General features: G+C 45.8%; 1 protein-coding gene across 1 annotated transcript in view; it reads left to right on the top strand.

Moving 5' to 3' along the window:
* Positions 1 to 25,031, top strand: part of LOC115100985 (acetyl-CoA carboxylase 2-like) — a 982,255-nt gene that overhangs the window by 56,675 nt on the left and 900,549 nt on the right. Inside the window, 2 exon segments of the mRNA XM_029620121.1 lie at positions 9,999 to 10,080; positions 10,357 to 10,455. Coding sequence (XP_029475981.1) covers positions 9,999 to 10,080; positions 10,357 to 10,455 — 181 coding nt within the window.

The following is a 25,031-nucleotide window of genomic DNA, read 5'->3' on the forward strand; positions in this document are numbered from 1 at the left end:
TAGTGTCTAATGATCTGAAGTCGGCAAAACAATGTGACAAGGCGATAGCTAAAGCCAGAGGAATGCTGGGCTGCATAGAGAGAGGAATATCGAGTAAGAAAAGGGAAGTGATTATCCCCTTGTACAGGTCCTTGGTGAGGCCTCACCTGGAGTACTGTGTTTTAATGATCCAAAGACAACGACAAACCTTTTCTGTTGCAAAAAAATCAGCAGAACCAGGGGTCACGATTTAAAACTCCAGGGAGGAAGACTCAGAACCAATGTCAGGAAGTATTTCTTCTCGGAGAAGGGTGGTGGATGCCTGGAACGCCCTTCCGGAGGGAGTGGTGAAGACCAAAACTGTGAAGGATTTCAAAGGGGCATGGGATAAATACTGTGGATCCATAAAGTCTAGAGGATGTGAATGAAGAGAAGAGGCATGGGGGTGGCTTGAGGGAATGATGGCTACTACCTGGAGATGAATATCCTTATTCAATAATACAACTCCAACGTTGCTCTATGCTTCAACAGCAAGAGGAAATGTGGAAAAAAGGATTTGCAACCACATAAAAGCAGGGGAGTAGCTTGCTTGTTAGGCGGTTACTACCCCAAACCAAAAAAATACCTGATACTTCACTTTCAATGCAAATCCAGCATAACTCTCTGCTTCAACAGCAGGGGAGGAAGTTTGACACTTCACACACATCCAGCATAGCTCTCTGCTTCAATGGCAGGGGAGGAAGTTTGACACTTCACACACATCCAGCATAGCTCTCTGCTTCAATGGCAGGGGAGGAAATTTTGACAATTCACGCATATCCAGCATAGCCCTCTGCTTCAACGGCAGGGGAGCAAGTCTGATATTTCACTTTCAATGCAAAGCCAGCATAGCTCTCTGCTTCAACTGCAGGGGAGGAAGTTTGACACTTCACGCATATCCAGCATAGCCGTCTGCTTCAACGGCAGGGGAGCAAGACTGATACTTCACTTTCAATGCGTAGCCAGCATGACACTGCTTCACTGGCAGGGGGGATTGAAGAAAGGTGGATCTATATTCAGGCATCAATCAACAAGGACCGAATTACATACAGGTCGATACAGTAAGGTCGAGGTAGAAACAGTGAGGTAGTGTCAGGCGCACCCTTCCTCCCCGCACGCACAGTTCTCTTCACTAACTCCCCGATACTCTCCTCTAATCGCATGCAAATGCATGCCGCGGCTTTAAAGCGGTAGGGAAGGGTTATGCCCGCGTAACCCATTTTACTGTATAGGCGCTTAATACAGCGCCTATACAGTAACCTGGGTGCGCTGGTACCTGTCATTTCAAATGACATTTGAAATGACAGGCACCAGGAAGTGTAAAAATCAAAATTTTTAAATACCTGTCGGAGGGCCGCGTGGGTCCAGGCGGCCGGCGGGATCCGGGGGGCCGGTGGTCGCGTGTTAAATCTAGGCCGCGGGCGGGTGGGCGCCTGTTCCGGGCGGCGGGTGGACGCGCGTTAGTTTCAGACGGCCGCGTGGGTCCAGGCGGCTGGCGGCGGCGGGAGCCGGGTGGTCGCGTGTTAAATCTAGGCCGCGGGCGGGTGGGCGCCTGTTCCAGGCGGCGGCGGGGGGACACGCGTTAGTTCGAGACGGCCGGCGGGCGGCGGGTGGTCGCGTGTTAAATCTAGGCCGGGTCCGCACAGGCGCGCATTCATTCACTGCCGGCAGTGAATGAATGCGCGCCTGTGCGACCCCTGCGATTCGGCGCTCAAGGCGTGACGTCACGGCATGTGACTGCCTTCAGCGCCGAATCGCAGGGGTCGCACAGGCGCACATTCATTCATTCATCCAGGCGGAGGAGCCGGCTGCTTTCGCCACCGGCTCCTCCACCTGGATGAATGAATGCACGCCTATGCGGACCCGGCCTAGATTTAACACGCGACCACCCGCCGCCCGCCGGCCGTCTCGAACTAACGCGTGTCCCCCCGCCGCCGCCTGGAACAGGCGCCCACCCGACAGGTATTTAAAAATTTTTATTTTTTCTTCTGACAGGTTTTATGTGTCCCACATCATTACATTTTCTTGATCATCTCTGTATGGCTTTTTTTTTAAATTGTGTTTTATTGTTTTTGAGTATCTTAAGCGGTGTCGATGGATTTGTTACTAGACTCACAGTCCTAACTCCTACTAGGGGGAGGCGGTAAACTAACACGTTACGGCCGCGGCAAAACAGTGCGTTACTAATGAGAGAACCTGAGTGCCCGTTACGGTATGGGAGGGGAATAGCTAATTCCTTCATTATACAGCTAATTCGTTCATTTACATGCCGGGTGTGGGAAGGGTTACGCGTCTGTTTTAAGAAGCGCTACGGACGCGCAAAACTGGAGACTGTATCGCTGGTTTGCCTTACGCGTCCGAATTGTGCGCAGCGAGCTCGTTACAGACGAGAAATCTTCAACTGAACTTTACTGTATCGAGCTGATAGTCTGAATAAACAGATAAGCATGGGTGTAGCTTGCTTATTGCGGTGGTTAATACCCCTAACTAAATTAAGCTATTTCAATTAGATGCAGTTCCAACACTGCTCTCTACATTAATGGTGGGGGTGGAAGGGAAATAGAATAAAAAAAGGTTACTAAGAGCCAAGAGAAACAGATAAATATGTGAGAGGAAAAAAAAAGTGCGAAAACTTGCTGGGCAGACTGGATGGGCCATTTGGTCTTCTTCTGCCGTCATTTCTATGTTTCTATGTTTCTATCCTAAGGGGTTTACAAACTTTCTCATCACGGGGAGGGTGATTTCTCAAAGCTGTTCTCCCAGGACAAGCAGGATGGTAGTCCTCACATGTGGGTGACGTCACTGGACTGAGCCCTATCATGGAAAACTTTTCTGTCAAAGTTTCTAGAACTTTTGACTGGCACACTGAGCATGCCATGATCCCTGCAGCCACAGGGGTCTCCCTTCAGTCTCTTTTTTTTTTCTTCGCGCTGGAGTTTGCCTCGCGGTTAGGAGCTCTCTGAGAATTTCTCACACAATTTTCCTCAAGGAATAAACTTAAATTTTACTTCAATAAAGATTCCCTCATAGGGGTCTCCCATCGTGATAGTGTTTTTCATCGCTTGGTGAGTAAAGTTCACTATCCCAGGTCGGTTCCCGCTTCCACCTCTTTCGGTGTCCACAGGCCATCGACCGTGTTTGGGCCTCAACCTCTGCCATTATGGCAACAGGTTTCAGAAAATGTCCGGAGTGCCCCCGATCCATGTCGATTACCGACCCACATGATGTCTGTGTGTGCTGTGCCTTGGCTCATCACACGACGTGTTTCACTGCTCAAGTTGTGCTCAGATGACTCCGAAAGGTAGGCGGGCTCGCCTCGACAAGATGGAGACCCTGTTTAAAATCAAACTGACTCCATCGACGTCCACCTAATTGTCACTGGCAGGAGCATCGAAGAAATGAGTCATCAAACCTTGCCGGAAGCACCAGGGCAGCGGTGACCGTCCATCACCGACTCAGTCTAAGGCATCTACATAATCTACCTGGGTGCTGGAGAAGACCGGACCGAGCACCGAGGGAAGCACCGACGTGAGTCGGCTTGCGAAGACATGGTTAGAGGAGCCCTTAACACCCTCTCCACCCGAAAAACCAAGGCGATCCCCACCAATATCAGTGCCGGGTACTGAGCCCCCACAAGTCCCTGTGGAGCTGCCAGTAGCGCCTAGCCAGCCACCCCCTGTAGCTGCAATATCTACACCAGCTTTCAGGGAGGAATTGGATGGTTTCATCCACCAGGCAGTGCTCGATGCTCTCCGAGACCTACAGCCATCGATGCCGGCCCCCCATACCGACACCGGAGCCATCGATATTTGCACCGTTGCTAACCAGGCTAGATACACTCATCTGTGCCCTTCCAACACAACCCGGGCCACCGATGCCAAAGCAACCTGCAAAGCCTCTGAAAGCCCCGATTCCCATTCCGGGGTCCTCAGACAGCAAAGGCACAGATTCCAGTCCTCTGTCACCGATGCCTGAACCGATGTCTGGTCCATCAGGACTCTCAGGACCGAGAGGCCCTCGTTTTCCATCGATGCCTCAGTTGCCTCCGAAACCCGCATCGGTGCCACTGCATCTTCCATCGACAGGATGGAAGGAGCCAGCGGTGCCAACCCGACCTAGCATACCAATCATCTTTCCTCCTTCAGGATCTTGACAAGAGACCTTTTCTGACACATGGGAAGATGTTAACACAGACACATCCACGGAGGATATCTTATCAGAGCCATCTCCTCCAGAAGAAAGGAGAAAATTTCCCCCAGAAGATCTCTCCTTTACCAATTTTGTTAGGGAAATGTCAGACACAATTCCCTTTGAACTCATTACAGAGGAGGACACACGCCATAAAACATTAGAGGTTCTCCAATTTGTGGATGCACCGAAAGAAGTGATTGCTATCCTGGTACACGAAGTGCTAGTAGATCTGCAACATCGTCTCTGGGAGCAACTTATCTGGTCCAACATATTCCTGGATTCCAAAAACCACAACTGCCCCATCAGTCGGTGGTAGTTGAATCTGCACAAAAGAAGGCCAGAAGACTACAACCACACTCTTCAACACCTCCTGGCAAGGACCAAAAATTCCTTGATATCTTGGGTCGCAAGGTGTTTCAAGGTTCTATGCTAGTGTCACGCATAGCTGCATACCAACTTTACATGACACAGTATCAAAGGAATCTTTGGAAGCAGGTTCAGGAAATAGCTGACTCTCTTCCCCGACAGCAGCAAGATAGTCTCAACGCCATACTACAAAAAGGTCTTGAGGCTGGGAAACATGAGGTTTGTGCTGCTTACGACTCCTTTGAAACAGCTTCTCGCATGTCAGCGACAGGAATCAGCGCAGGAGGTGGGCCTGGCTAAAAGCTTCTGATCTGAGACCTGAAGTCCAAGACAAACTTGCTGATTTGCCATACACCGGTGAAAACCTATTCGGCGACAAGATACAAGACGCAGTGGCTCAAAAGACCACAATGAGACCCTACGGCAATTATCAACGGTAACTACCGAGGCCCCTTCTTCTGCAAGAAGATCCACTAGGAAACTATTTTATTGCCCACACAGATACTACTCAGCTGCATGTTGTGCGAGGCTAACTAGGCTGTCTCAGAGAGCACATCCTCGACAGCCCAAGACATCCAGGCCTCAGCCATCACAACAAACAGGCCAAGCCTCTGGATTTTGAAACCTATCCAGAGAACAGCAGCTGTTCCACAAATCCAGATCCACTTTTGCCAGTAGGAGGTCGAATTCACCATTTCGTAACCAACTGGCTCAGCATTACCACAGACCAATGGGTGATATCCATTATAATCCATGGATGCCATCTAAATTTTCTCATGGTACCCCTGGACTCACCACCCAATCCACTGTGGATACACAAAGATCACACAAGTCTTCTAGAGTCAGAACTGTCCACCCTTCTGGGCGCCAGGGCTGTGGAACCTATGCCCCGGGCACAGCAGGGTAGAGGGTTCTACTCCTACTATTTTCTCATTCCAAAGAAATCAGGCAGCCTCTGCCCCATCTTAGACCTCTGCAATCTCAAACAAATTTCTTCAAAAAGAAAAATTCAGGATGGTGTCCTTAGGCACCATCATTTCGCTTCTGCAAAAAGGAGATTGGCTCTGTTCTCTGGATCTTCATGACGCTTACGCTCACATTCCAATATCCCCACATCACCAAAAGTACCTGCGTTTCCTAGTGGAACATCAACACTTTCAGTACCAGGTCCTGCCTTTCGGACTAGCTTCAGCACCCCGTTTATTTACAAAGTGCCTTGCAGTGGCTGCGGCCCATCTACGCAAGAAAAGCATACATGTCTTTCCTTACCTGGACGACTGGCTCATTAAGAGCCAATCCAAGCAAGGAGCTCTCGACGCTCTCAAGCTCACTATCAGTCTGCTACACTCTCTGGGTTTTCTCGTCAACTACCAAAAATCCCAGCTGACTCCATCTCACTCCTGACTTTCATCTCACCCCCTGACTTTCATCAGAGCAGATTTGGACACCACAGTGGCAAAGGCCTTCCTGTCCAACGACCACGCAGACACAGTCTCCAGACTAGCTGTATCTCTGCTTACAAAGAAAACAGCCTCAGCCCATCAATTCCTAACATTGCTGGGCCACATGGCTTCCACGGTCCACGTCACTCCTATGGCCAGATTGGCCATGAGAATAACTCAATGGACTTTGAAATCTCAATGGATCCAAGCCATTCAACCATTTTAATCCCAGATTCAAGTAATCTACCAGTTACATTTATCGCTTCTCTGGTGGACGAACAAAGTCAACTTGCTAACAGGTCTACCCTTTCAGCAACCAGTTCTGCAAATAACTTTGACCACAGACGTATCCAACTTGGGTTGTGGAGCTCATGTGAACAATCTTCAAACTCAAGGTACTTGGACACAGCTCGAAGCAACGTTTCAGATCAACTTCCTAGAGCTTTGAGCTATACGTTATGCTCTATATGTATTCAAGGACTGATTTTCACACAAGACTGTACTCATACAAACAGACAACACAGTTGTAATGTGGTACTTGAACAAACAGGGTGGTACAGGCTCTTATCTCCTCTGCCAAGAAGCCACGCAAATCTGGGCCTGGGCCCTTTCACACTCCATGTATCTACGGGCCACTTATCTGGCAGGCATGCAGAACGTGGTAGCAGATCGCCTCAGCCGACAGTTCCATCCCCACGAGTGGTCTCTGGATCCTGTGGTAATGACCAGAATCTTCCAATGCTGGGGTCAACCAACAATAGACCTCTCTGCATCCGAACTGAATCACAAAGTGGACAGATTCTGCTTCCTGCACAGGCAACAAACAAGTTAGCCATGGACACCTTTGCTCACCCCTGGAACACAGGCCTCTCCTATACACGTATCCCCCGATACCGCTGATAGCCAAAACTGTTGTAAAGCTACAACAGGACAAAGTATGGTTTCCCATGCTTCTCAACCTCTCGATCAGAGAACCCATTCACCTGGGCACAGCGCCCACTCTCATAACTCAGAACCGAGGCATGTTATGCCATCCGAACCTTCAGACTCTATCCCTCACAGTGTGGATGTTGAAAGCTTGATCCTCCAACCACTTAACCTTTCAACTGATGTCTTTCAAGTGCTTGTAGCCTCACGAAAGCCTTCCACACAAAAATCCTATCGTTCTAAGTGGAAAAGATTCATCACATGGTGCACGCAAAAAGGTATCGACCCCTTTTCTCTGGCACCTTTCAGACTGATCTCCAGACGTCTTTGGTGAGGGTACACCTGAGTGCTATCTCAGCGTACCACAAAGGAGTTGGGGATGCCCCTGTAACAGCGCAACCCCTTGTGAGTAGATTTATGAGGGGCCTACTACAACTGAAACCCCACTGAATGGGACCTAAATGTAGTACTTACAAGGCTCATTAGCTCCTTGTTTGAGCCTTTGCACTCCTGTGATGTTAAATTTCTTACATGGAAAGTTCTCTTCCTAGTAGCCATTACATTTGCTCGAAGGGTTAGTGAGTTACAAGCACTTGTCACATACTCACCCTATACAAGGTTCCTACATGACAGAGTATGTACTAGGGATGTGAATCGTTTTTTGACGATTTAAAACAATCGTCAGATATATTTTAAATCGTCAAAAATCGTTAGAGCCGCGATACAATAGCAATTCCCCCGATTTATCGTCAAAAAATCGTAAATCGGGGGAGGGGGAGGGCGGGAAAACCGGCACACCAAAACAACCCTAAACCCACCCGACCCTTTAAAACAAATCCCCCACCCTCCCGAACCCCCCCAAAATGTTTTAAATTACCTGGGGTCCAGTGGGAGGGTCCCGGCGCAATCTCCTGCTCTCGGGCCACGGCTGCGTTAATAGAAATGGCGCCGGTGGCCCTTTGCCCTTACCATATGACAGGGCAAAGGTAGCGACCTCCTGCACTCGGGCCGTATTGCCAATACTCAAAATGGCGCAAAAGTAGCGCTGGCGCCATTTTGAATATTGGCAATACGGCCCGAGTGCAGGAGGTCGCTCCCGGACCCCCGCTGGACTTTTGGCAAGTCTTGTGGGGGTCAGGAGGCCCCCCCAAGCTGGCCAAAAGTCCCTGGGGGTCCAGCGGGGGTCCGGGAGCGATCTCCTGCACTCGTGACGTCGGGTGACAGGAACCAAAATGGCGCCGGCGCTACCTTTGCCCTGTCATATGGTAAGGGCAAAGGGCCACCGGCGCCATTTCTATTAACGCAGCCGTGGTCCGAGAGCAGGAGATCGCGCTGGGACCCCCCCACTGGACCCCAGGTAATTTAAAACATTTTAGTGGGGTTCGGGAGGGTGGGGGATTTGTTTTAAAGGGTCGGGGTGGGTTTTAGGGTTGTTTTGGTGTGCCGGTTTTCCCGCCCTCCCCCGATTTACAATTTTTTAACAAAAAAACCCATGATGATCAGATTTCCCTCCCCCCCAGCCAAAATCGATCGATCACACGATTCACATCCCTAGTATGTACTCACCCTAAATTCCTTCCCAAGGTAGTTACTGCCTTCCACTTGAATCAGTCTGTAGTCTTGCCCATCTTTTTCTGAAGGCCTCACTCTCACTAGGGCGAGAGGGTTTTACACACCTTGGATTGTAAACGTGCACTTACATTTTACCTAGACCGAGCTGCAGTCCACAGGACATCCACCCAACTCTTTGTTTCTTTTGACAAAAACATACTAGGAGTTGCAGTGGGCAAACAAACTCTCTCCAACTGGCTAGCAGACTGTATCGAATTTTGCTATGAAAAAGCAGGCCTTCCTCTCCAGGGACGAGTGAAGGAGCACTCAGTAAGAGCCATGGCAACCTCAGTAGCACAATACCGTTCAGTACCGATTGCTGACATCTGCAAAGTTGTAACATGGAGCTCTCTTCACACATTTGCAGCACATTACTGCCTGGACAAGGAAGGATGTCAAGACTCTGCATTTGGCCAATCTGTCCTGAAGAATTTATTTCCAGTATAATCCCAACTCCTTCCACATCCAATTTGCTGTGATTTTCAGGTTGCCTCATTTTTCCCAACAGTACATCAGTTGTTCTGCCTGTTGCACAAGTTGTACGCTGTTGGTCCACACAAATATGCGTCAGCCTGTTGCTTGGTAATCACCCACATGTGAGGACTACCATCCTGCTTGTCCTGGGAGAAAGCAGAGCTGCTTACCTGTAACAGGTGTTCTCCCAGGACAGCAGGATGTAGTGCTCACTAAACCCACTCGCCACCCCGCGGAATTGTCCGAAACGTTTTATTTTATTTTTTCGCTCGCACCTTTTGCTACAAACGAGACTGAAGGGAGACTCCTGTGGCTGCAGGGATCATGGCATGCTGGGCACGCTCAGTGTGCCAGTCAAAAGTTCTAGAAACTTTGACAGAAAAGTTTTCCGTGATAGGGCTCCATCTAGTGATGTCACCCACGTGTGAGGACTATATCTTGTTGTCCTGGGATAAGACCTGTTACAGGTAAGCAACTCTGCTTTTCCATGTGTAAATGCCTATTTGGAAATTTCCCACTCTTTTTGCGGTAGATGTATGTGTGTTATTCCACAACATGCATACTTCTTGCATTGTGGTAGAAGTGTTCCCAGGGCGGGGTTAGATTGGGGGAGAGAAAATCGTGCGCTGTTTGTCATTAAAGGAGCAGCAAATCCCTGCAGGCACTTTCTTCTTAGGCAGTTTTCAAGTTGAAAGATCCTGTCTACTTACATTTTGAAAATTGATGCAAAGTTCACAAGTAGAAAACATTTGGATTTTGCAACAGCGTGTGCAGTCTGAAAATTGACCGCCTAGGACTTAGTAATTCTGATGATACTGTTAAACTTGGAAATCTTGTAGCATTTTAATTTTTTGAGCTATTGTTAAAGCTCTGCAGAGGAAAGAATGATATGTCAGAGTAAATTGCAACAATGCAGATGGTTTCCAATTTTTTCACCTTCTGTATTTGATTTTTTTTTTTTTATCTCAGGCGGTTTGGGCAGGCTGGGGTCACGCATCAGAAAACCCGAAACTTCCAGAGCTGCTGCGGAAATATGGAATTGCTTTCTTGGGTAATAATCCTTTGCTGCCTTTTGAACATAACTGAAAGAAAAATGTTGTGTTCATCTACCAAAAGCAGTAGAAAACTGAAAGGAGGACAACTGGGCAGATTGGATGCGCCATTTGGTCCTTATCTGCCGTCATTTACTATGTATGTATGTTACTAAGAGCCGCTCAAGGCTAGGAATGTTGATCTGCATCATGGCTATTTTAAACTTCCCGTTTATTTTCGTGCTGTTGAATAAGTAGTGGTAACCTGGCTCTTAATGTTCTGATTTACTTTGAAGGTCCTCCAGCTGAGGCCATGTGGGCCTTAGGGGATAAAGTGGCTTCAACTATCGTAGCTCAGACCATCCAGATTCCAACGCTGTCCTGGAGCGGAAGTGGTATGTTACCATCCTTTCTATCTGTGTGTTACTTTAGTTGCTTCCTGTGCACAGTGCCATGGTTTTCACCAGTTAGACCCTGTGGCTTTCTTTTATTTTTGTTTAAAATATTCAGTGCTTAGCACTTCTTTCTTAGTGCTAAGAAATGGGTTTTCTTGAATCTTTTGAAAACAAAATATTTAGCTGTCTGTTTCAAGGTAGCAAAGTTTGAGGTCATGAAAGTGGAAGGCAAACTGTAGTTTGAAATACTACCAGTAGTACAGTGTTCTGGTAACCAGAATAATTTTCTGCTAGGTCACTGATCTGGAACCTTTTGGAACTTGCTACTTTTTTTCCCCATTGCAGTGGATGTGGAAAGTACCTGGTATTTTTTTTTCTTTAATAAAAAAAATTACTATTTACTATCTGGTTTATGTAGGTCCTTAGGTAAACCAGTTTCTGTGGAGCATGTGATACCTTGTATTGGTCCAACATAACAAATTGTCCACATGGGCTCCTTCCTCTGCACTCAGACAGGCCAATCTCCATGTGGGTTATGCACCTCTACCAGCAGATGGAGACAGAGCAAAAGCTGATGTCATGGATATATGGCTCTTCCCCTATCAGCCCACCAGTATTCTCCGTCTCCAGCAGTTGGTGGACATACATTTCTCTATCGGGGATTGCCTGTAGTAAAAAAAAAAAAAAAAGAGGGAGAAAGAAAGACATGCAGAAGATTATTGCACTGCTTGTATTCCTGAGGTGGCACTAATGGGTCATGTCTTCAGTTGAGCACCTTTAGTCCAGTAGCCTAAAAATTTAAAAATTAAAAACTGATAAATAGTGAGCGAAATATTTATAGATTAAAATAGCCCCCCTTTTTTTGCTACGGATTGTTCTTTTGGGTTTGCTTAGCTCTTTTTGTCTATTCTGCTTAGACATAGAACACACAAACACGAAACAATCGTATCACTGGTCAATAATTCATGTAAATCAATCTAGCCAAGTATATGTAGGCCCCTCACTCTGAGGGTCTGTCAAATCATACAGACTCCTAAATAGGTATGGGGCCACCTTGCTTTAATTATAACATCGTTTTTGGAACTTTTTGAACTTTTTTGCCTTTTTTTAAAATGTCAAGCAAACTAATCAAAAGTCAGCATTCAATCACCGCTTTTTATAGCACAAAGGTTTCAAAAGATACGAGAGGAACCGTCAATACTCATCTGCTCCCATATTTTGGTTGGTCTCCCTCTCCCCGACACGCGCGTGTTTCGAAACCGAAGTTCTGCCTCAGGGGGATATCCTTCTGTATCTGTTAATGAACGATTTGCCCAGCTTCAAAGTCGCGATTTGCCTTCTTCATTTTCTTGCTTCTTATAATTTCTTGGCATCTTTTGAAGTATCTTAATTTTTCAGCGGCCCGCGTCCCGCCGCCCTTGTATTTAAATGGCATCCCGCTGAAAGTGAGACTCTTATAGGCTGGACCGGAACTTACGTCATCACAAACAGTTTCCCTTCACGTCCAAGGTACTATTCTATTGGAAGAATAGAAAAGAAACTAGAAGGCGTCCTCACGTCACGTTTCAAGACTCATCGGATGATTCGAGTCACAGTGGGAGTGAAGAGGAAAGGAAAAAGTCCACCACAACACAATCAGCTCCTTTTTTAGGCACAAACAAGGAGTCCAATTACTCAAGACCGTACAGAGGACGCAGGGGGACGAGATCGTCCAATTGGCAAGGTCCAACAACACGATCGCAGTATCGCAACCAACAGAATTTTTAAGGATGACATCACAACCAAAAGACACGGGAGTAATAAACATCTCGCAAGTGGAGTTATCTGAGACGACGCTAGAGGCGCTTGATAAGGGATTATCCTATATTCCTTTTTGTAAATATAACTCATTTAAAACTAGGATTGACCTACACCGCTTCTTTAGAAGATTGCAATTGCAACTGTTTTTTAAAGATCAGGTGTCTTTGGATCATTCTGTTATAACTCCCCGATCAACGTGGATACCGCCGGGCCCCACCGATCCTGCAATTGCTACTTTTATGCAGTTAGTGTTAAGAGATGTGGGTCAGTCAGAAGAGCGGGGCCAAATGGGGGGCTACTCTAGAGCATCAGATTGGTCATACAATCAATATCATGCCATTAAACAACTCGCAGCCAATCCTCACATTATAGTAAAACCTGCGGATAAAGGTGGGGCCACTGTGATCCAAAATACAGAGGATTATGTTTTGGAAATACTCCGGCAATTAGAACAAAGGGAGTATTATCAAATTCTAGCAAGTGATCCAACAGATGAGATACAGCAGACCATCGATGAGTTGGTTGAAAAAGGTCTTCAAGAAGGATATGTGACCTCCAGAGAAGCCCGGGCACTGAGGGTCCAACAACTGGTGATTCCAGTATTATATACCCTCCCAAAAGTCCATAAGGATGTTAGGGCTCCTCCTGGACGCCCTATAGTTTCCAGTAAAGGTTCTATATTAGAACCCCTGTCTATGTATCTTGATTTCTTCCTGAAGCCGTACGTGAAAGAGGCTCGCTCATTTCTACAAGATACATCTCATATGCTTCGAATTTTGGAAGAAGTTTCTGATTTACCGGAAGAATATTGGTTGGTTACCCTTGATGTGACTGCTTTATATACTAACGTCCCACAACGGGAAGCATTTGATTTGTTAAAGAAGATTTTTCATTCTCGCCCCCGTCCTCATTCGGTTCCTTCAGGTTTCCTACTTGGGCTTCTAGAACTAGTAGTATTTAAAAAAATTTTCAAATTCGATGACACAATGTACCTTCAAATAAAAGGGGTGGCAATGGGGGCTACAGTAGCTCCTGACATTGCCAATTTATATATGGTGGAGTTCAAGGTTGAGAAATTGTGCAAATCACACTGGTTTCAATATATCATAATTTATAAGAGATACATAGATGATATATTTTTCATCTGGGGGGCATCGGAAGCTAAATTGCAATTGTTTCTATCATGGATTAATACAATCGATAACAACTTACAATTTACAGCACATATAGACCAACAATCCATTGCTTTCTTGGATATTTTGATCCAACGTGACGAGGACCGCATAAAAACCACCTTATATAGGAAGAAAATAGATCGAAACAACTATCAATGACACAACTATCAATGAAACAACTATCAATGACACAATCCAATAACTCCTAAATCACCTTGCCGTTTGTTTATAACATTTATTTTGTATACTACATTTAAATTGTATATTGTTTAACCATTTCTATCCTCTTTTCTATTTTTCCTACTCCAAGTTTGGCCACCTTTGTTAAATGTAACTGTACCTTCTGTCACCACAGTTCTAGTTCTATGTTCTTAAGTTCTAAGTATTTTATTGCACCCCCATTCTATGTAAACCAGCAAGATATGTTTTCATGATTGCCGGTATATAAAAACTCTAAATAAATAAAATAAAATAAAATAAATAAATAAATCTAAGATATTCCAGTGATCACCCCTTGGGCTTGAAGAATGGACTTCCTATTTCCCAGTTTTTGCGGTTGCGACGTATTTGCTCATCAATAGCTGAGTTCAAGGCACAAGCACCAGATTTAATAGCGAGATTCGCCCAGCGTGGGTACCCCAACACAATTGTGAAGAAAGCTTACAAGAGGGCGTTATACGCAAATAGATCCTTACTGCTACAATATCAACAACGTCCTTTCTCACAGAAGACCACATGCACCCTTCAACACTGCAAACAAGCCAATATAGTCATGAGCATTATCAAGTCACACTGGCATATACTGACTCTACATTCGATTTTTCACACAGGACCAAGATTCGCATTTTTCAGGGGTCAAAATATTAGAGACATGGTGGTAAAATCCACCTTTACATCTACCAGTCCACCCCTGCTAACAGGTGGCCACCGTGAGTGTGGCCACTGTGATATGTGCATCCTGTCTTGGAAAGGTAGCCAGTGGCAAGTACCAAATTCAGATAAGGTTCTGAAATTAAATACACTCACAGATTGTGAATCAGAGAAAGTCATATATGCTATACAGTGCTCATGCAATCTGCTGTACATCGGCCGTACCAAATGGAAGATCAGAACCAGGCTCATAGAGCACAGAAGTTGTATCAAAACTGGGAAAATTACGGCGCCATTGGTACAGCACTGTATTAATGCCCAACATAAGTTTGTTGATCTGAAATGGCTAGTTGTGGAACAGGTGCATTGTGGCCCACGAGGTGGGGACATTCAAGCTCGCTTAAACATGCGGGAACAATTTTGGATTTACTGGCTAAACACAATAGACCCGGCGGGTTTGAATGAAAAGATAAACTGGTATTCCTTGATTTAGATTCTGCCGGTTCTCACTAACAATCTATGCCAGTTTCTTAAAGGATGTGCAGTTTACAGTGATTGAAAAACTTTGGAGTGATAATGGTGTGCTTATTCTATAAAAGTTGTGCAGTCAGAGTTTTCGAAGCTAATATCCCTAATGAAGGAGGGCTATCAATACATTGCATTTTAAATAGAAGGGCAACAGCCATGGCCCGGAGACCTAGGATATTCCTGATGAAGAGCAACATTCGGAAGATTAAGGACTCTTGCGACAATATCCGGTGACGTCATAAGCGGACGTGATAGAGGACGCTTAGTTGCCTGCCAGACCCGATTCTTAATGTAGAGACGAGGACTGAGAATAACTAACGCCCGTGGTGCTATATAAATAAATGCTCTGTGGAGCAGTAACACTAAGAATCGTGAATTCATGGGGTGCTGAATGGGAACACTCCTTGAGGATCGTATAGATGATTAAGGTACCTTGGACGTGAAGGGAAACTGTTTGTGATGACGTAAGTTCCGGTCCAGCCTATAAGAGTCTCACTTTCAGCGGGATGCCATTTAAATACAAGGGCGGCGGGACGCGGCCGCTGAAAAATTAAGATACTTCAAAAGATGCCAAGAAATTATAAGAAGCAAGAAAATGAAGAAGGCAAATCGCGACTTTGAAGCTGGGCAAATCGTTTATTAACAGATACAGAAGGATATCCCCCTGAGGCAGAACTTCGGGTTCGAAACACGCGCGTGTCGGGGAGAGGGAGACCAACCAAAATATGGGAGCAGATGAGTATTGACGGTTCCTCTCGTATCTTTTGAAACCTTTGTGCTATAAAAAGCGGTGATTGAATGCTGACCTTTGATTAGTTTGCTTGACATTTTAAAAAAAGGCAAAAAATTTCAAAAAGTTCAAAAAGTTCCAAAAACGATGTTATAATTAAAGCAAGGTGGCCCCATACCTATTTAGGAGTCTGTATGATTTGACAGACCCTCAGAGTGAGGGGCCTACATATACTTGGCTAGATTGATTTACATGAATTATTGACCAGTGATACGATTGTTTCGTGTTTGTGTGTGCACAAGTAAGGTACGCTGGAATACAGTGGTGAACGGGTAGAAGTTTGTGATAGACATAGAACACACCAGCACATCCACCTTTGGAAAACGTAACTATTCACTTCACCACCGGTTCCAAGGGGTACAGTCCGCTAAAGCATGTCCCCTTTAAGATTTGCTTCTGGAGCATCCCATACAAGGGCAATCAGCTCTTGAATTGCATCCAGGAGGGCAGGGTCTAGGGTTTGAACTAAAAAAAAAAAAAAGGCAAAGCGGCTGAGAGACGAGGGAGACTCAGCGGTGAAAGCTTTCGCCCTCTCTCCCTGTAGCCGGAGACCTGGTCAAAGTCATAAACAGGTGATGCGATTGATGGATGAGGGAGGCTTGGTGGTGAAGGCTTTTGCTCTCCTTCCCCCTTAGCCAGAGACCCAATCGTACTCTCAGCTGAGTTTAGGTGTAAAAAAATAAAAAAGTAAATGAAGATGAGCAGAAGGCAGAGAGTAGGGAGGTTTTATTGTCCTATTCTTTTCTTACTGGGTCTTCCTCCCTCAGCATGAGTGGTCGAAGTCCTTTCCTTGCTCACTCTCACCTCTCTAGGAAGTTTAGTGAGGTGCCAAGGCAGCACAGCCATGGCAGGTTGAGCAGCCTCTGACTAGGTCCCAATCCCAGGCTTGACTTTTCGAGCTGTGTGGTAGGCCACAACAGCACTTGCGTGTGCTTATTTGTGCACGTGTTTGCTGCGCGACAGTATGGTGATGTAGATATGCATGTGTGCGCCTACTAGTGCGCACAGGGTTGCGGCATATATTTGCGACCTATATTTCATTGGGCCTGTTTGAGACCGAGTGCTGACTTGAGCACCTACTGAGTACCAACTTGTGTGCGTGCTGAGCGCCTACCTGGGCGTATACTGAATACCTGCCTGAGTGCATACAGGGCATCTAATTGAGCACGTACTGAAGCGCCTACCTGAGTGTGTGTTGAGTTGAGTGTGCTGGGTGCCTACTTGAGAGCAAGTGTGCTTGTGACTGTGCTTGAGTTTGTCTTTTATTTGGTTGTACAAGTGAAGTGAGGTGATATGGTGCTGGTGACAAATAAGTCTAAGTGCCTAGTGATCTGTGCTGTTTGCCATATAAGGGCAATACAGCCAAGGATTTTTGCGAGTATTTGCCAGTGCTGCCTGGCTGCTGGGCCATCCCCTCGGTGGGGGGACTGGAGCTGAAGGTGACTCATTTCGGGTGTCGTCTCCTTCAGTTGATCCTAGGACGGAAACGTCTTCAGGAGATGTTCGTTCCGAGGGCATCAGATTGAGGTCTTTAGGGCCTGGTATAGGCCCATCCTCCTTTCCTGAGTGGGATTTTCCAGGGAATACAGTCATTTCTGCAGGGGCATCCAACAGAAATGATGATACTTTCAATGCAGGGTCACATACCCAGTGGTTGTTAACCATGTGAAAATTCCACAATACAGTTGACCCTGATCGTATGCAGGAGAATGTGGATACAGATGAGTCTGGCGAAGATTTGGGGGTTTCCCCTCTGGCTGAAGGGGAAATCCCTTTGGATTTGAAACTACATAGAACTCTGCTCCATTTCTTTTATGCTGATGAGTTACCAAGTTTGTTATCTCAGACTCTGAAGTTGCTTGTGTGACTGGTGGTGACTTTATAAGTGTTCAAGGTGCGCAAAAGACGGATCCCTTTTTGGTCACCCTAGACCCTGCCCTCCTGGATGCAATTCAAGAGCTGATTGCCCCTGTATGGGATGCTCCAGAAGCAAATCTTAAAGGGGACATGCTTTAGCGGACTGTACCCCTTGGAACCGGTGGTGAAGTGAATAGTTACGTTTTCCAAAGGTGGATGTGCTGGTGTGTTCTATGTCTAAGCAGAATAGACAAAAAGAGCTAAGCAAACCCAAAAGAACAATCCGTAGCAAAAAAAGGGGGGCTATTTTAATCTATAAATATTTCGCTCGCTATTTATCAGTTTTTAATTTTTAAATTTTTAAATTTATGATTTTATTCTTTTTTGTTATTTTTTATTTATTTTTTGTTTATAATTATTTAAGTATAATCTTGGGTGAAGACGACTTACAACAAATGTCCATTGCTTAACGGGACACAGCTTAAATAAAAGTTAAAGTAAAACTGCATCAGCAAGCCTGACGGCGTCTCTCTAGAGTATAAAAAGAGCGCCCGGTCTTCTCAATCATTTGCAGTTGTATTCAATAATTGCATAGCTTTGACAGCTTTCTGTTTTATATTAAGATGCAAAAAAAGTTTTCCGATGAATAGATAAACGGCTTGCTGTAATCCTACCGATGCAGTAACTTCAGTATCGACAGAGATGGAATAACAAGCTTGAAGCACGGCTCTCAGTGTTGATAGAGACGGAATGACAAACTAGAAGCACGGCTCTACTGTGGCCGAAGTTTCGCTGAAAAACAGCTTCATCAGGAGCCAAGAATGTCACAAAAGTTTATATGAAGAACTTTTCACAGATCCGTCGTCTCAGAGCATTACAACTACAAATGAACTTTTTTATTTGTAGCGTATGCCAAATACAATTGAACTTTTTATTTGTAGCGTCTGCTGTTGATTTCTTCTATCTCGCGTCTTCAGTCATTTCGCATTACTAATTTAAACAAAGAAAAATCAATAAACGATTTAAAATCATTTTTTGTACTTATCTTTCACTCAATGCACAATAAAGCTCTGGAATTTGTTGCCAGAGGATGTGGTTAGTGTAGCTGGGTTCAAAAAGGTTTGGATAAGTTCTTGGAGGAGAAGTCCATTAACGACTATTAATCAAGTTTACTTAGGGAATAGCCACTGCTATTAATTGCATCAGTAGCATGGGATCTTCTTAATGTTTGGGAATTACCAGGTTCTTGTGGCCTGGTTTGGCCTCTGTTGGAAACAGGATGCTGGGCTTGATGGACCCTTGGTCTGACCCAGCATGGATATTTCTTATGTTCTTAAGTTGTTGTTCCCATTTCCAGGTTGTTTATAAATTAATTAAAAATGCAGTAGTTCCAGAAAGATCCCTCGGGCACTCCACTATTCACCTTTTTCCATTAGGAAAATTTATCATTTGTTGCGTTGGAAGTGGACCCTTGGGCCGAGGTGGGGTTGATGCAATCTGTAGATGAGGACCTACAGATCCCCACTGTCGGCAGGTTGAGTGGGCTGAAGGTAGAGGCCACTGGAGCTTCACCTATGCTAGCCCTCGTTCCCCACAGGTTGAGCCTTTGGGTGCCGGGGCCTGCAGGACTTAGGTGGACCTCGAGGTTAGTTAACAAGAAAGGTTGGTTTAGCCCAGAGACAGCAAACGATAGGTGGCGTAGTCCTATCCCGGACTGGGTTCGGTACTGGAACTCGGGCGCCAATGGAACGGAGTTTAACTGGAGGCGCTTGAGCAAAGATAGGCCGGAGTCTAATAGGTCCACATCCAGAGAGTAGGCTAAAGGAGGTGTCAATGACAGGCTTGGATCAGGGCTGGTGGCAAAGCGGAGGTCGTGGCAAGCAATGTTGAGTTCAGATCTCGGAGAAAGTCAATAGTGTTAGTCAAGGCAATGGTCTGATCATGGAGAAGTCAATAGCGGTTGTCAAGCGTAGCAGAGGTCTGGGTCTGGAGATAGCTGAAGCGTAGTCAGGTAAAGCGAAGTCGATATCCGTAGAGTCAGTCCAACACCGACAGGGCAGGAACAGCGGAGGTCAGGAATGAAGAATAGAGAGGATTCTCTAGTAGCAACGTGTATTTATTTATTTATTTAAATCTTTTTCTATATCGTCGTTAAGGTGGGTACCGTCACAACGGTTTACAGTAAGGCACATAAAAGTAATGATACTAAAATCTGTCCGTTCACACAGGTGCCATAAGGTTCGGTAACATAGTTTGTAATCAATGTTAATTGATAAATGTGATAAATCATGTCCAGGTTTCTCAATATTACTCGGATAACGAAGAGACCTGTTGCAAAGACAACGCTATTGAGCGAAGCCTGTGCTTAAGTACACTGAAGAGTTTGATGTCGTCATCCGGGGCTGCGGCCAGGTTCCTGCCACGGGCCCTTCATAAAGATCAGAGATGTGCGCGCGCCTAGGGAGGGGCGTGGTGCGGGTAGTAGCGTCTCTCCACGGGCCACGCAGAGAGGCCCAACGAACAATGGCATCTTGAGCTGCAGTACTGGGGACCAAGGCAGAGCCGGAGGCACCGGGGGCGGCCCGAGTTTGGAGCCGGCGGCCCACCACTGCTAGCGAGGAGGAACCAGGAGCAGTAGTCTGTGTGAGAAGGTGAGGTGGGGGTCTGCTGCAGGCGGCATGCGTAACAGTATCCCCCCTTATGCCCCCCTCTTGGAGGTCGGGATTTGCCCAGATGGACACGATGGTAATTCAGGAGAAGAGTCTTGTCCAGGATGTTCTGAGCTGGTTCCCACGAATTCTCTTCGGGTCCTTAACCCTCCCAGGAAAGGAGGTATTCCCACCGGTGCCCCCCCACAGCGGACGTCTAGGACTTCGTGTACCTTGTACGTCGTATTGGTTTCCGCCAGCAATGGAGGTTGCACAGGGGCTTTCCGGGCAGGCCAAGATAGAATCACAGGTTTTAAGAGCGATACATGGAATGTATTATGTATTCCCAGCAAAGGAGGCAGCCGAAGCTGGTATGTAACAGGTCCAATGCGTCAGGTAACTGAGAAGGGACCGATTATATCTAGGGGTGAATCTCTGAGATGGTATGTGTAGTCGGATATACCGAGTACTTAAGCAGACTTTCTGACCAGGGAGGAATTCAGGAGCCGAGTGACGTCAATTGTCAGCAGTTCTCTTGGCCTGGGAAGCGGCCTGGCGCAAGCAGAAGTTTGTCTGCTCCCATAACGTCTTAAGGGCATCCGCAGTAGCCTGTGCCGCAGGGGATGGCACTGATAGAGGTATGGGCAATGGTGGTCATGGTTGTTTCCCATAGACAATTGAAAATGGTGAAGTTCCAGTAGCAGTGGCGATGAGAAAGTTGTGAGAAAACTCTGCCCAGGTTAGGAGGTCAGACCAATTGTCTTGTCGGTCATTGATGTAAGCGCGCAGGAAGGCCTTCAAGGAACAATTTATTTGCTCAGATTGCCCGTTGGCTTGGGGATGATAGGCGGTCGTTAAGCTGATGTTAATACCGAATTTTTGGCAGAAGGCGTGCCAGTACCGAGCAACAAATTGAGGACCTCTGTCCGAAACAATGTCCTTGTGTAGGCCATGCCGTCTAAAGATATGGTGGAAGAATAAATGTGCTAGCTCTGGAGCAGATGGTATGCGCAGTACAGGGACGAAATGGGCCATTTTTGAGAAAACTGTCTATGGTTACCCATATTACGGTGTGACCCTTTGAAGGCGGCAAATCCATGATGAAATCCATAGACAAGTGAGTCCACGGTTCTTCGGGTGCTGGAAGTGGTTGTAGAAGACCCCAATGTCGACTGACTGGGGGATTTTGCTGAGATCAGATGTTACAGAATTTGACGTATGCTTTCGCGTCCAGAAGAACTGCTGGAGCAGTGCTAATTTTCCTGCTTGTCCTGGGTGACCAGCGAACTTGGAATCATGTGCCCAACGGAGAACTCTTTCTTGGAGTCTTCAGGCCATAACCGTCTTACCAGCAGTAACTGGATGAGTAGCAGATAAACTAATACAGGCCGGGTCTATAATATGAGTATGTTCTTCCGGAGTGTCTTCAGGCTCGAAGGATCGTGATAGGGCATCTGCCCGGAGATTTTTGTCGGCTGGGCGATAGCGAAGTTCAAAATCGAATCTGGCGAAAGACAAGGCCCATTGAGCTTGATGGGCGTTGAGACGACGTGCTTGACTCAAATCCTCCAGATTCTTATGATCAGTAAAACACAGTGAATTTGTTGTGTGCCCTTTAGCCACGGGCGCCATTCTTCGAGCGCCAGTTTTATGGCGAGCAGCTCACAATCCCCGATGCTGTAATTTTGCTCTGCAGATAAAAATTTACGGGAATAGAAAGAACAAGGAACTATAGTACCCGAAGTGGTACGTTGACTCAGAGCTGCCCCAGTGGTGGAGGCATCAACTTCCAGTAGGAAAGGATGAATTGGGTCAGGATGGTGCAGACAGGACCCTTTCTGGAAGACTTCTTTCAAATGATGGAAGGCTGTAATGGCTTCGGGGCCAGTTTCGTGTGTTTTGAATGTTAAGAGTCAAGGCCGTCAATGGAGCAGCCAGAGTAGAATAATGTGGAATGAAATGACGGTAGTAGTTGAGGAATCCCAAAAAGCGCTGGAGCGCCTTGAGCCCCACCGGCTGTGGCCAATCCCGGATTCCCTTTAGTTTAGCTGGATCCATGGAGAACCCTTGCCTGGAGATGATATAACCCAGGAAATGTAGGCTGGATTTCTTGAGCAAGCATTTGTCCAGTTTCGCAAACAGATGGTTCTCAAGAAGGTGCTGAAGAACAGTTCGGACATCAGCGCGATAGGTATCAAGGTTTTTGGAGAAGATGAGGATATCGTCTAGGTAAGCCACTAGTTTTGGTGTACAGTAGATCTTTGAAGATTTCGTTCATCATTCGTTAGAATACTGTGGGAATGTTACAGAGACCAAAGGGTATCACCAGGTATTCGTAGTGCACATCCCGGGTGTTAAAGACAGTTTTCCAAATATCATCGGGACGGATTCTTACCAGGTTATACGCTCCGTGTAGATCCAGTTTTGTTAATATGGAGGCACCCTGGAGGTGATCAAATAATTCAGAAATTAATGGCAAGGGATATTTATCCTTACGGGTGATGGCATTTAGGCCGTGGTAGTCAATATACAGCCTAAGTGACCCATCTTTCTTGGTCACAACAAAGAATCCCACGCCGGCTGGAGAAGTAGATGGGCGGATGAATCCCTTCACGAGATTTTCTTGGATATCATCGCCATTGTCTCGGGCAGGGACCGAGGGTAGGTGCGTCTTCGAGGAGGCGTGGTTCCTGGGAGGAGATCGATTTGTACAATTGAACGTTCGAAGAGGTGGAAGGAGGTCAGCCTTTTGCTTGGAGTACACGTCCTCAAAGGCTACATAAGAACATAAGAAATTGCCATGCTGGATCAGACCAAGGGTCCATCAAGCCCAGCATCCTGTTTCCAACAGAGGCCAAAACCAGGCCACAAGAACCTGGCAATTACCCAAACACTAAGAAGAACCCATGCTACTGATGCAATTAATAGCAGTGGCTATTCCCTAAGTATAATTGATTAATAGCCATTAATGGACTTCTCCTCCAAGAACTTATCCAAACCTTTTTTTGAACCCAACTACACTAACTGCACTAATCACCTCCTCTGGCAACAAATTCCAGAGCTTTATTGTGCGTTGAGTGAAAAAGAATTTTCTCTGATTAGTCTTAAATGTGTTACTTGCTAACTTCATGGAATGCCCCCTAGTCCTTCTATTATTCGAAAGTGTAAATAACCGAGTCACATCTATTCGTTCAAGACCTCTCATGATCTTAAAGACCTCTATCATATTCCCCCTCAGCCGTCTCTTCTCCAAGCTGAACAGCTCTAACCTCTTCAGCCTTTCCTCATAGGGGAGCTGTTCCATCCCCTTTATCATTTTGGTTGCCCTTCTCTGTACCTTCTCCATCGCAACTATATCTTTTTTGAGATGCGGCGACCAGAATTGTACACAGTATTCAAGGTGCGGTCTCACCATGGAGCGATATAGAGGCATTACGACATTTTCCGTTCTATTAACCATTCCCTTCCTAATAATTCCTAACATTCTATTTGCTTTTTTGACTGCTGCAGCACACTGAGCCGACGATTTTAAAGTATTATCCACTATGATGCCTAGATCTTTTTCCTGGGTGGTAGCTCCTAATATGGAACCTAACATCGTGTAACTACAGCAAGGGTTATTTTTCCCTATATGCAACACCATGCACCTGTCCACATTAAATTTAATCTGCCATTTGGATGCCCAATCTTCCAGTCTTGCAAGGTCCTCCTGTAATGTATCACAGTCTGCTTGTGATTTAACTACTCTGAATAATTTTGTATCATCCACAAATTTGATAACCTCACTCGTCATATTCCTTTCCAGATCATTTATATATATATATTGAAAAGCACCGGTCCAAGTACAGATCCCTGAGGCACTCCACTGTTTACCCTTTTCCACTGAGAAAATTGACCATTTAATCCTACTCTCTGTTTCCTGTCTTTTTACCAGTTTGTAATCCACGAAAGGACATCGCCTCCTATCCCATGAGTTTTTAGTTTTCGTAGAAGCCACTCATGAGGGACTTTGTCAAACGCCTTCTGAAAATCCAAATACACTACATCTACCAGTTTACCTTTATCCACATGTTTATTAACCCCTTCAAAAAAATGAAGCAGATTTGTTAGGCAAGACTTCCCTTGGGTAAATCCATGTTGACTGTATCCCCTTAAATCATGTCTTTCTATATGCTCTACGATTTTGATCTTGAGAATAGTTTCCACTATTTTTCCCGGCACTGAAGTCAGGCTCACTGGTCTATAGTTACCCAGATTGCACCTGGAGCCTTTTTTAAATATTGGGGTTACATTGGCCACCCTCCAATCTTCAGGTACAATGGATGATTTTAATGATAGGTTACAAATTTTAACTAATAGATCAGAAATTTCATTTTTGAGTTCCTTCAGAACCCTAGGATGCAAACCCATCCGGTCCAGGTGATTTGCTACTCTTTAGTTTGTCAATCTGGCCTACTACATCTTCCAGGTTCACAGTGATTTCGTTCAGTTCATCTGAGTCATCACCCCTGAAAACCATCTCTGGAACTGGTATCTCCCCAACATCCTCATTAGTAAACACGGAGGCAAAGAATTCATTTAGTCTTTCTGCAATGGCCTTATCTTCCCTAAGAGCCCCTTTAACCCTCTGTCATCTAATGGTCCAACCTACTCCCTCACAGGTTTCTTGCTTTGGATATATTTTAAAAAGTTTTTATTATGAGTTTTTGCCTCTATGGCCAACTTCATTTCAAATTCTCTCTTCGCCTGTCTTATCAATGTTTTACACTTACCTTGACAAAGCTTATGTTTTATCCTATTTTCTTCAGATGGATAGCCCATTTCACCTCACCTTTTAACCATGTCGGTAATCGTTTTGCCTTCCTTCCACCTTTCTTAATGCGCGGAATACATATGGACTGCGCCTCT

Source organism: Rhinatrema bivittatum, chromosome 11 (assembly GCF_901001135.1).
Source record: "Rhinatrema bivittatum chromosome 11, aRhiBiv1.1, whole genome shotgun sequence".
Taxonomy (NCBI): Eukaryota; Metazoa; Chordata; class Amphibia; order Gymnophiona; family Rhinatrematidae; genus Rhinatrema; species Rhinatrema bivittatum.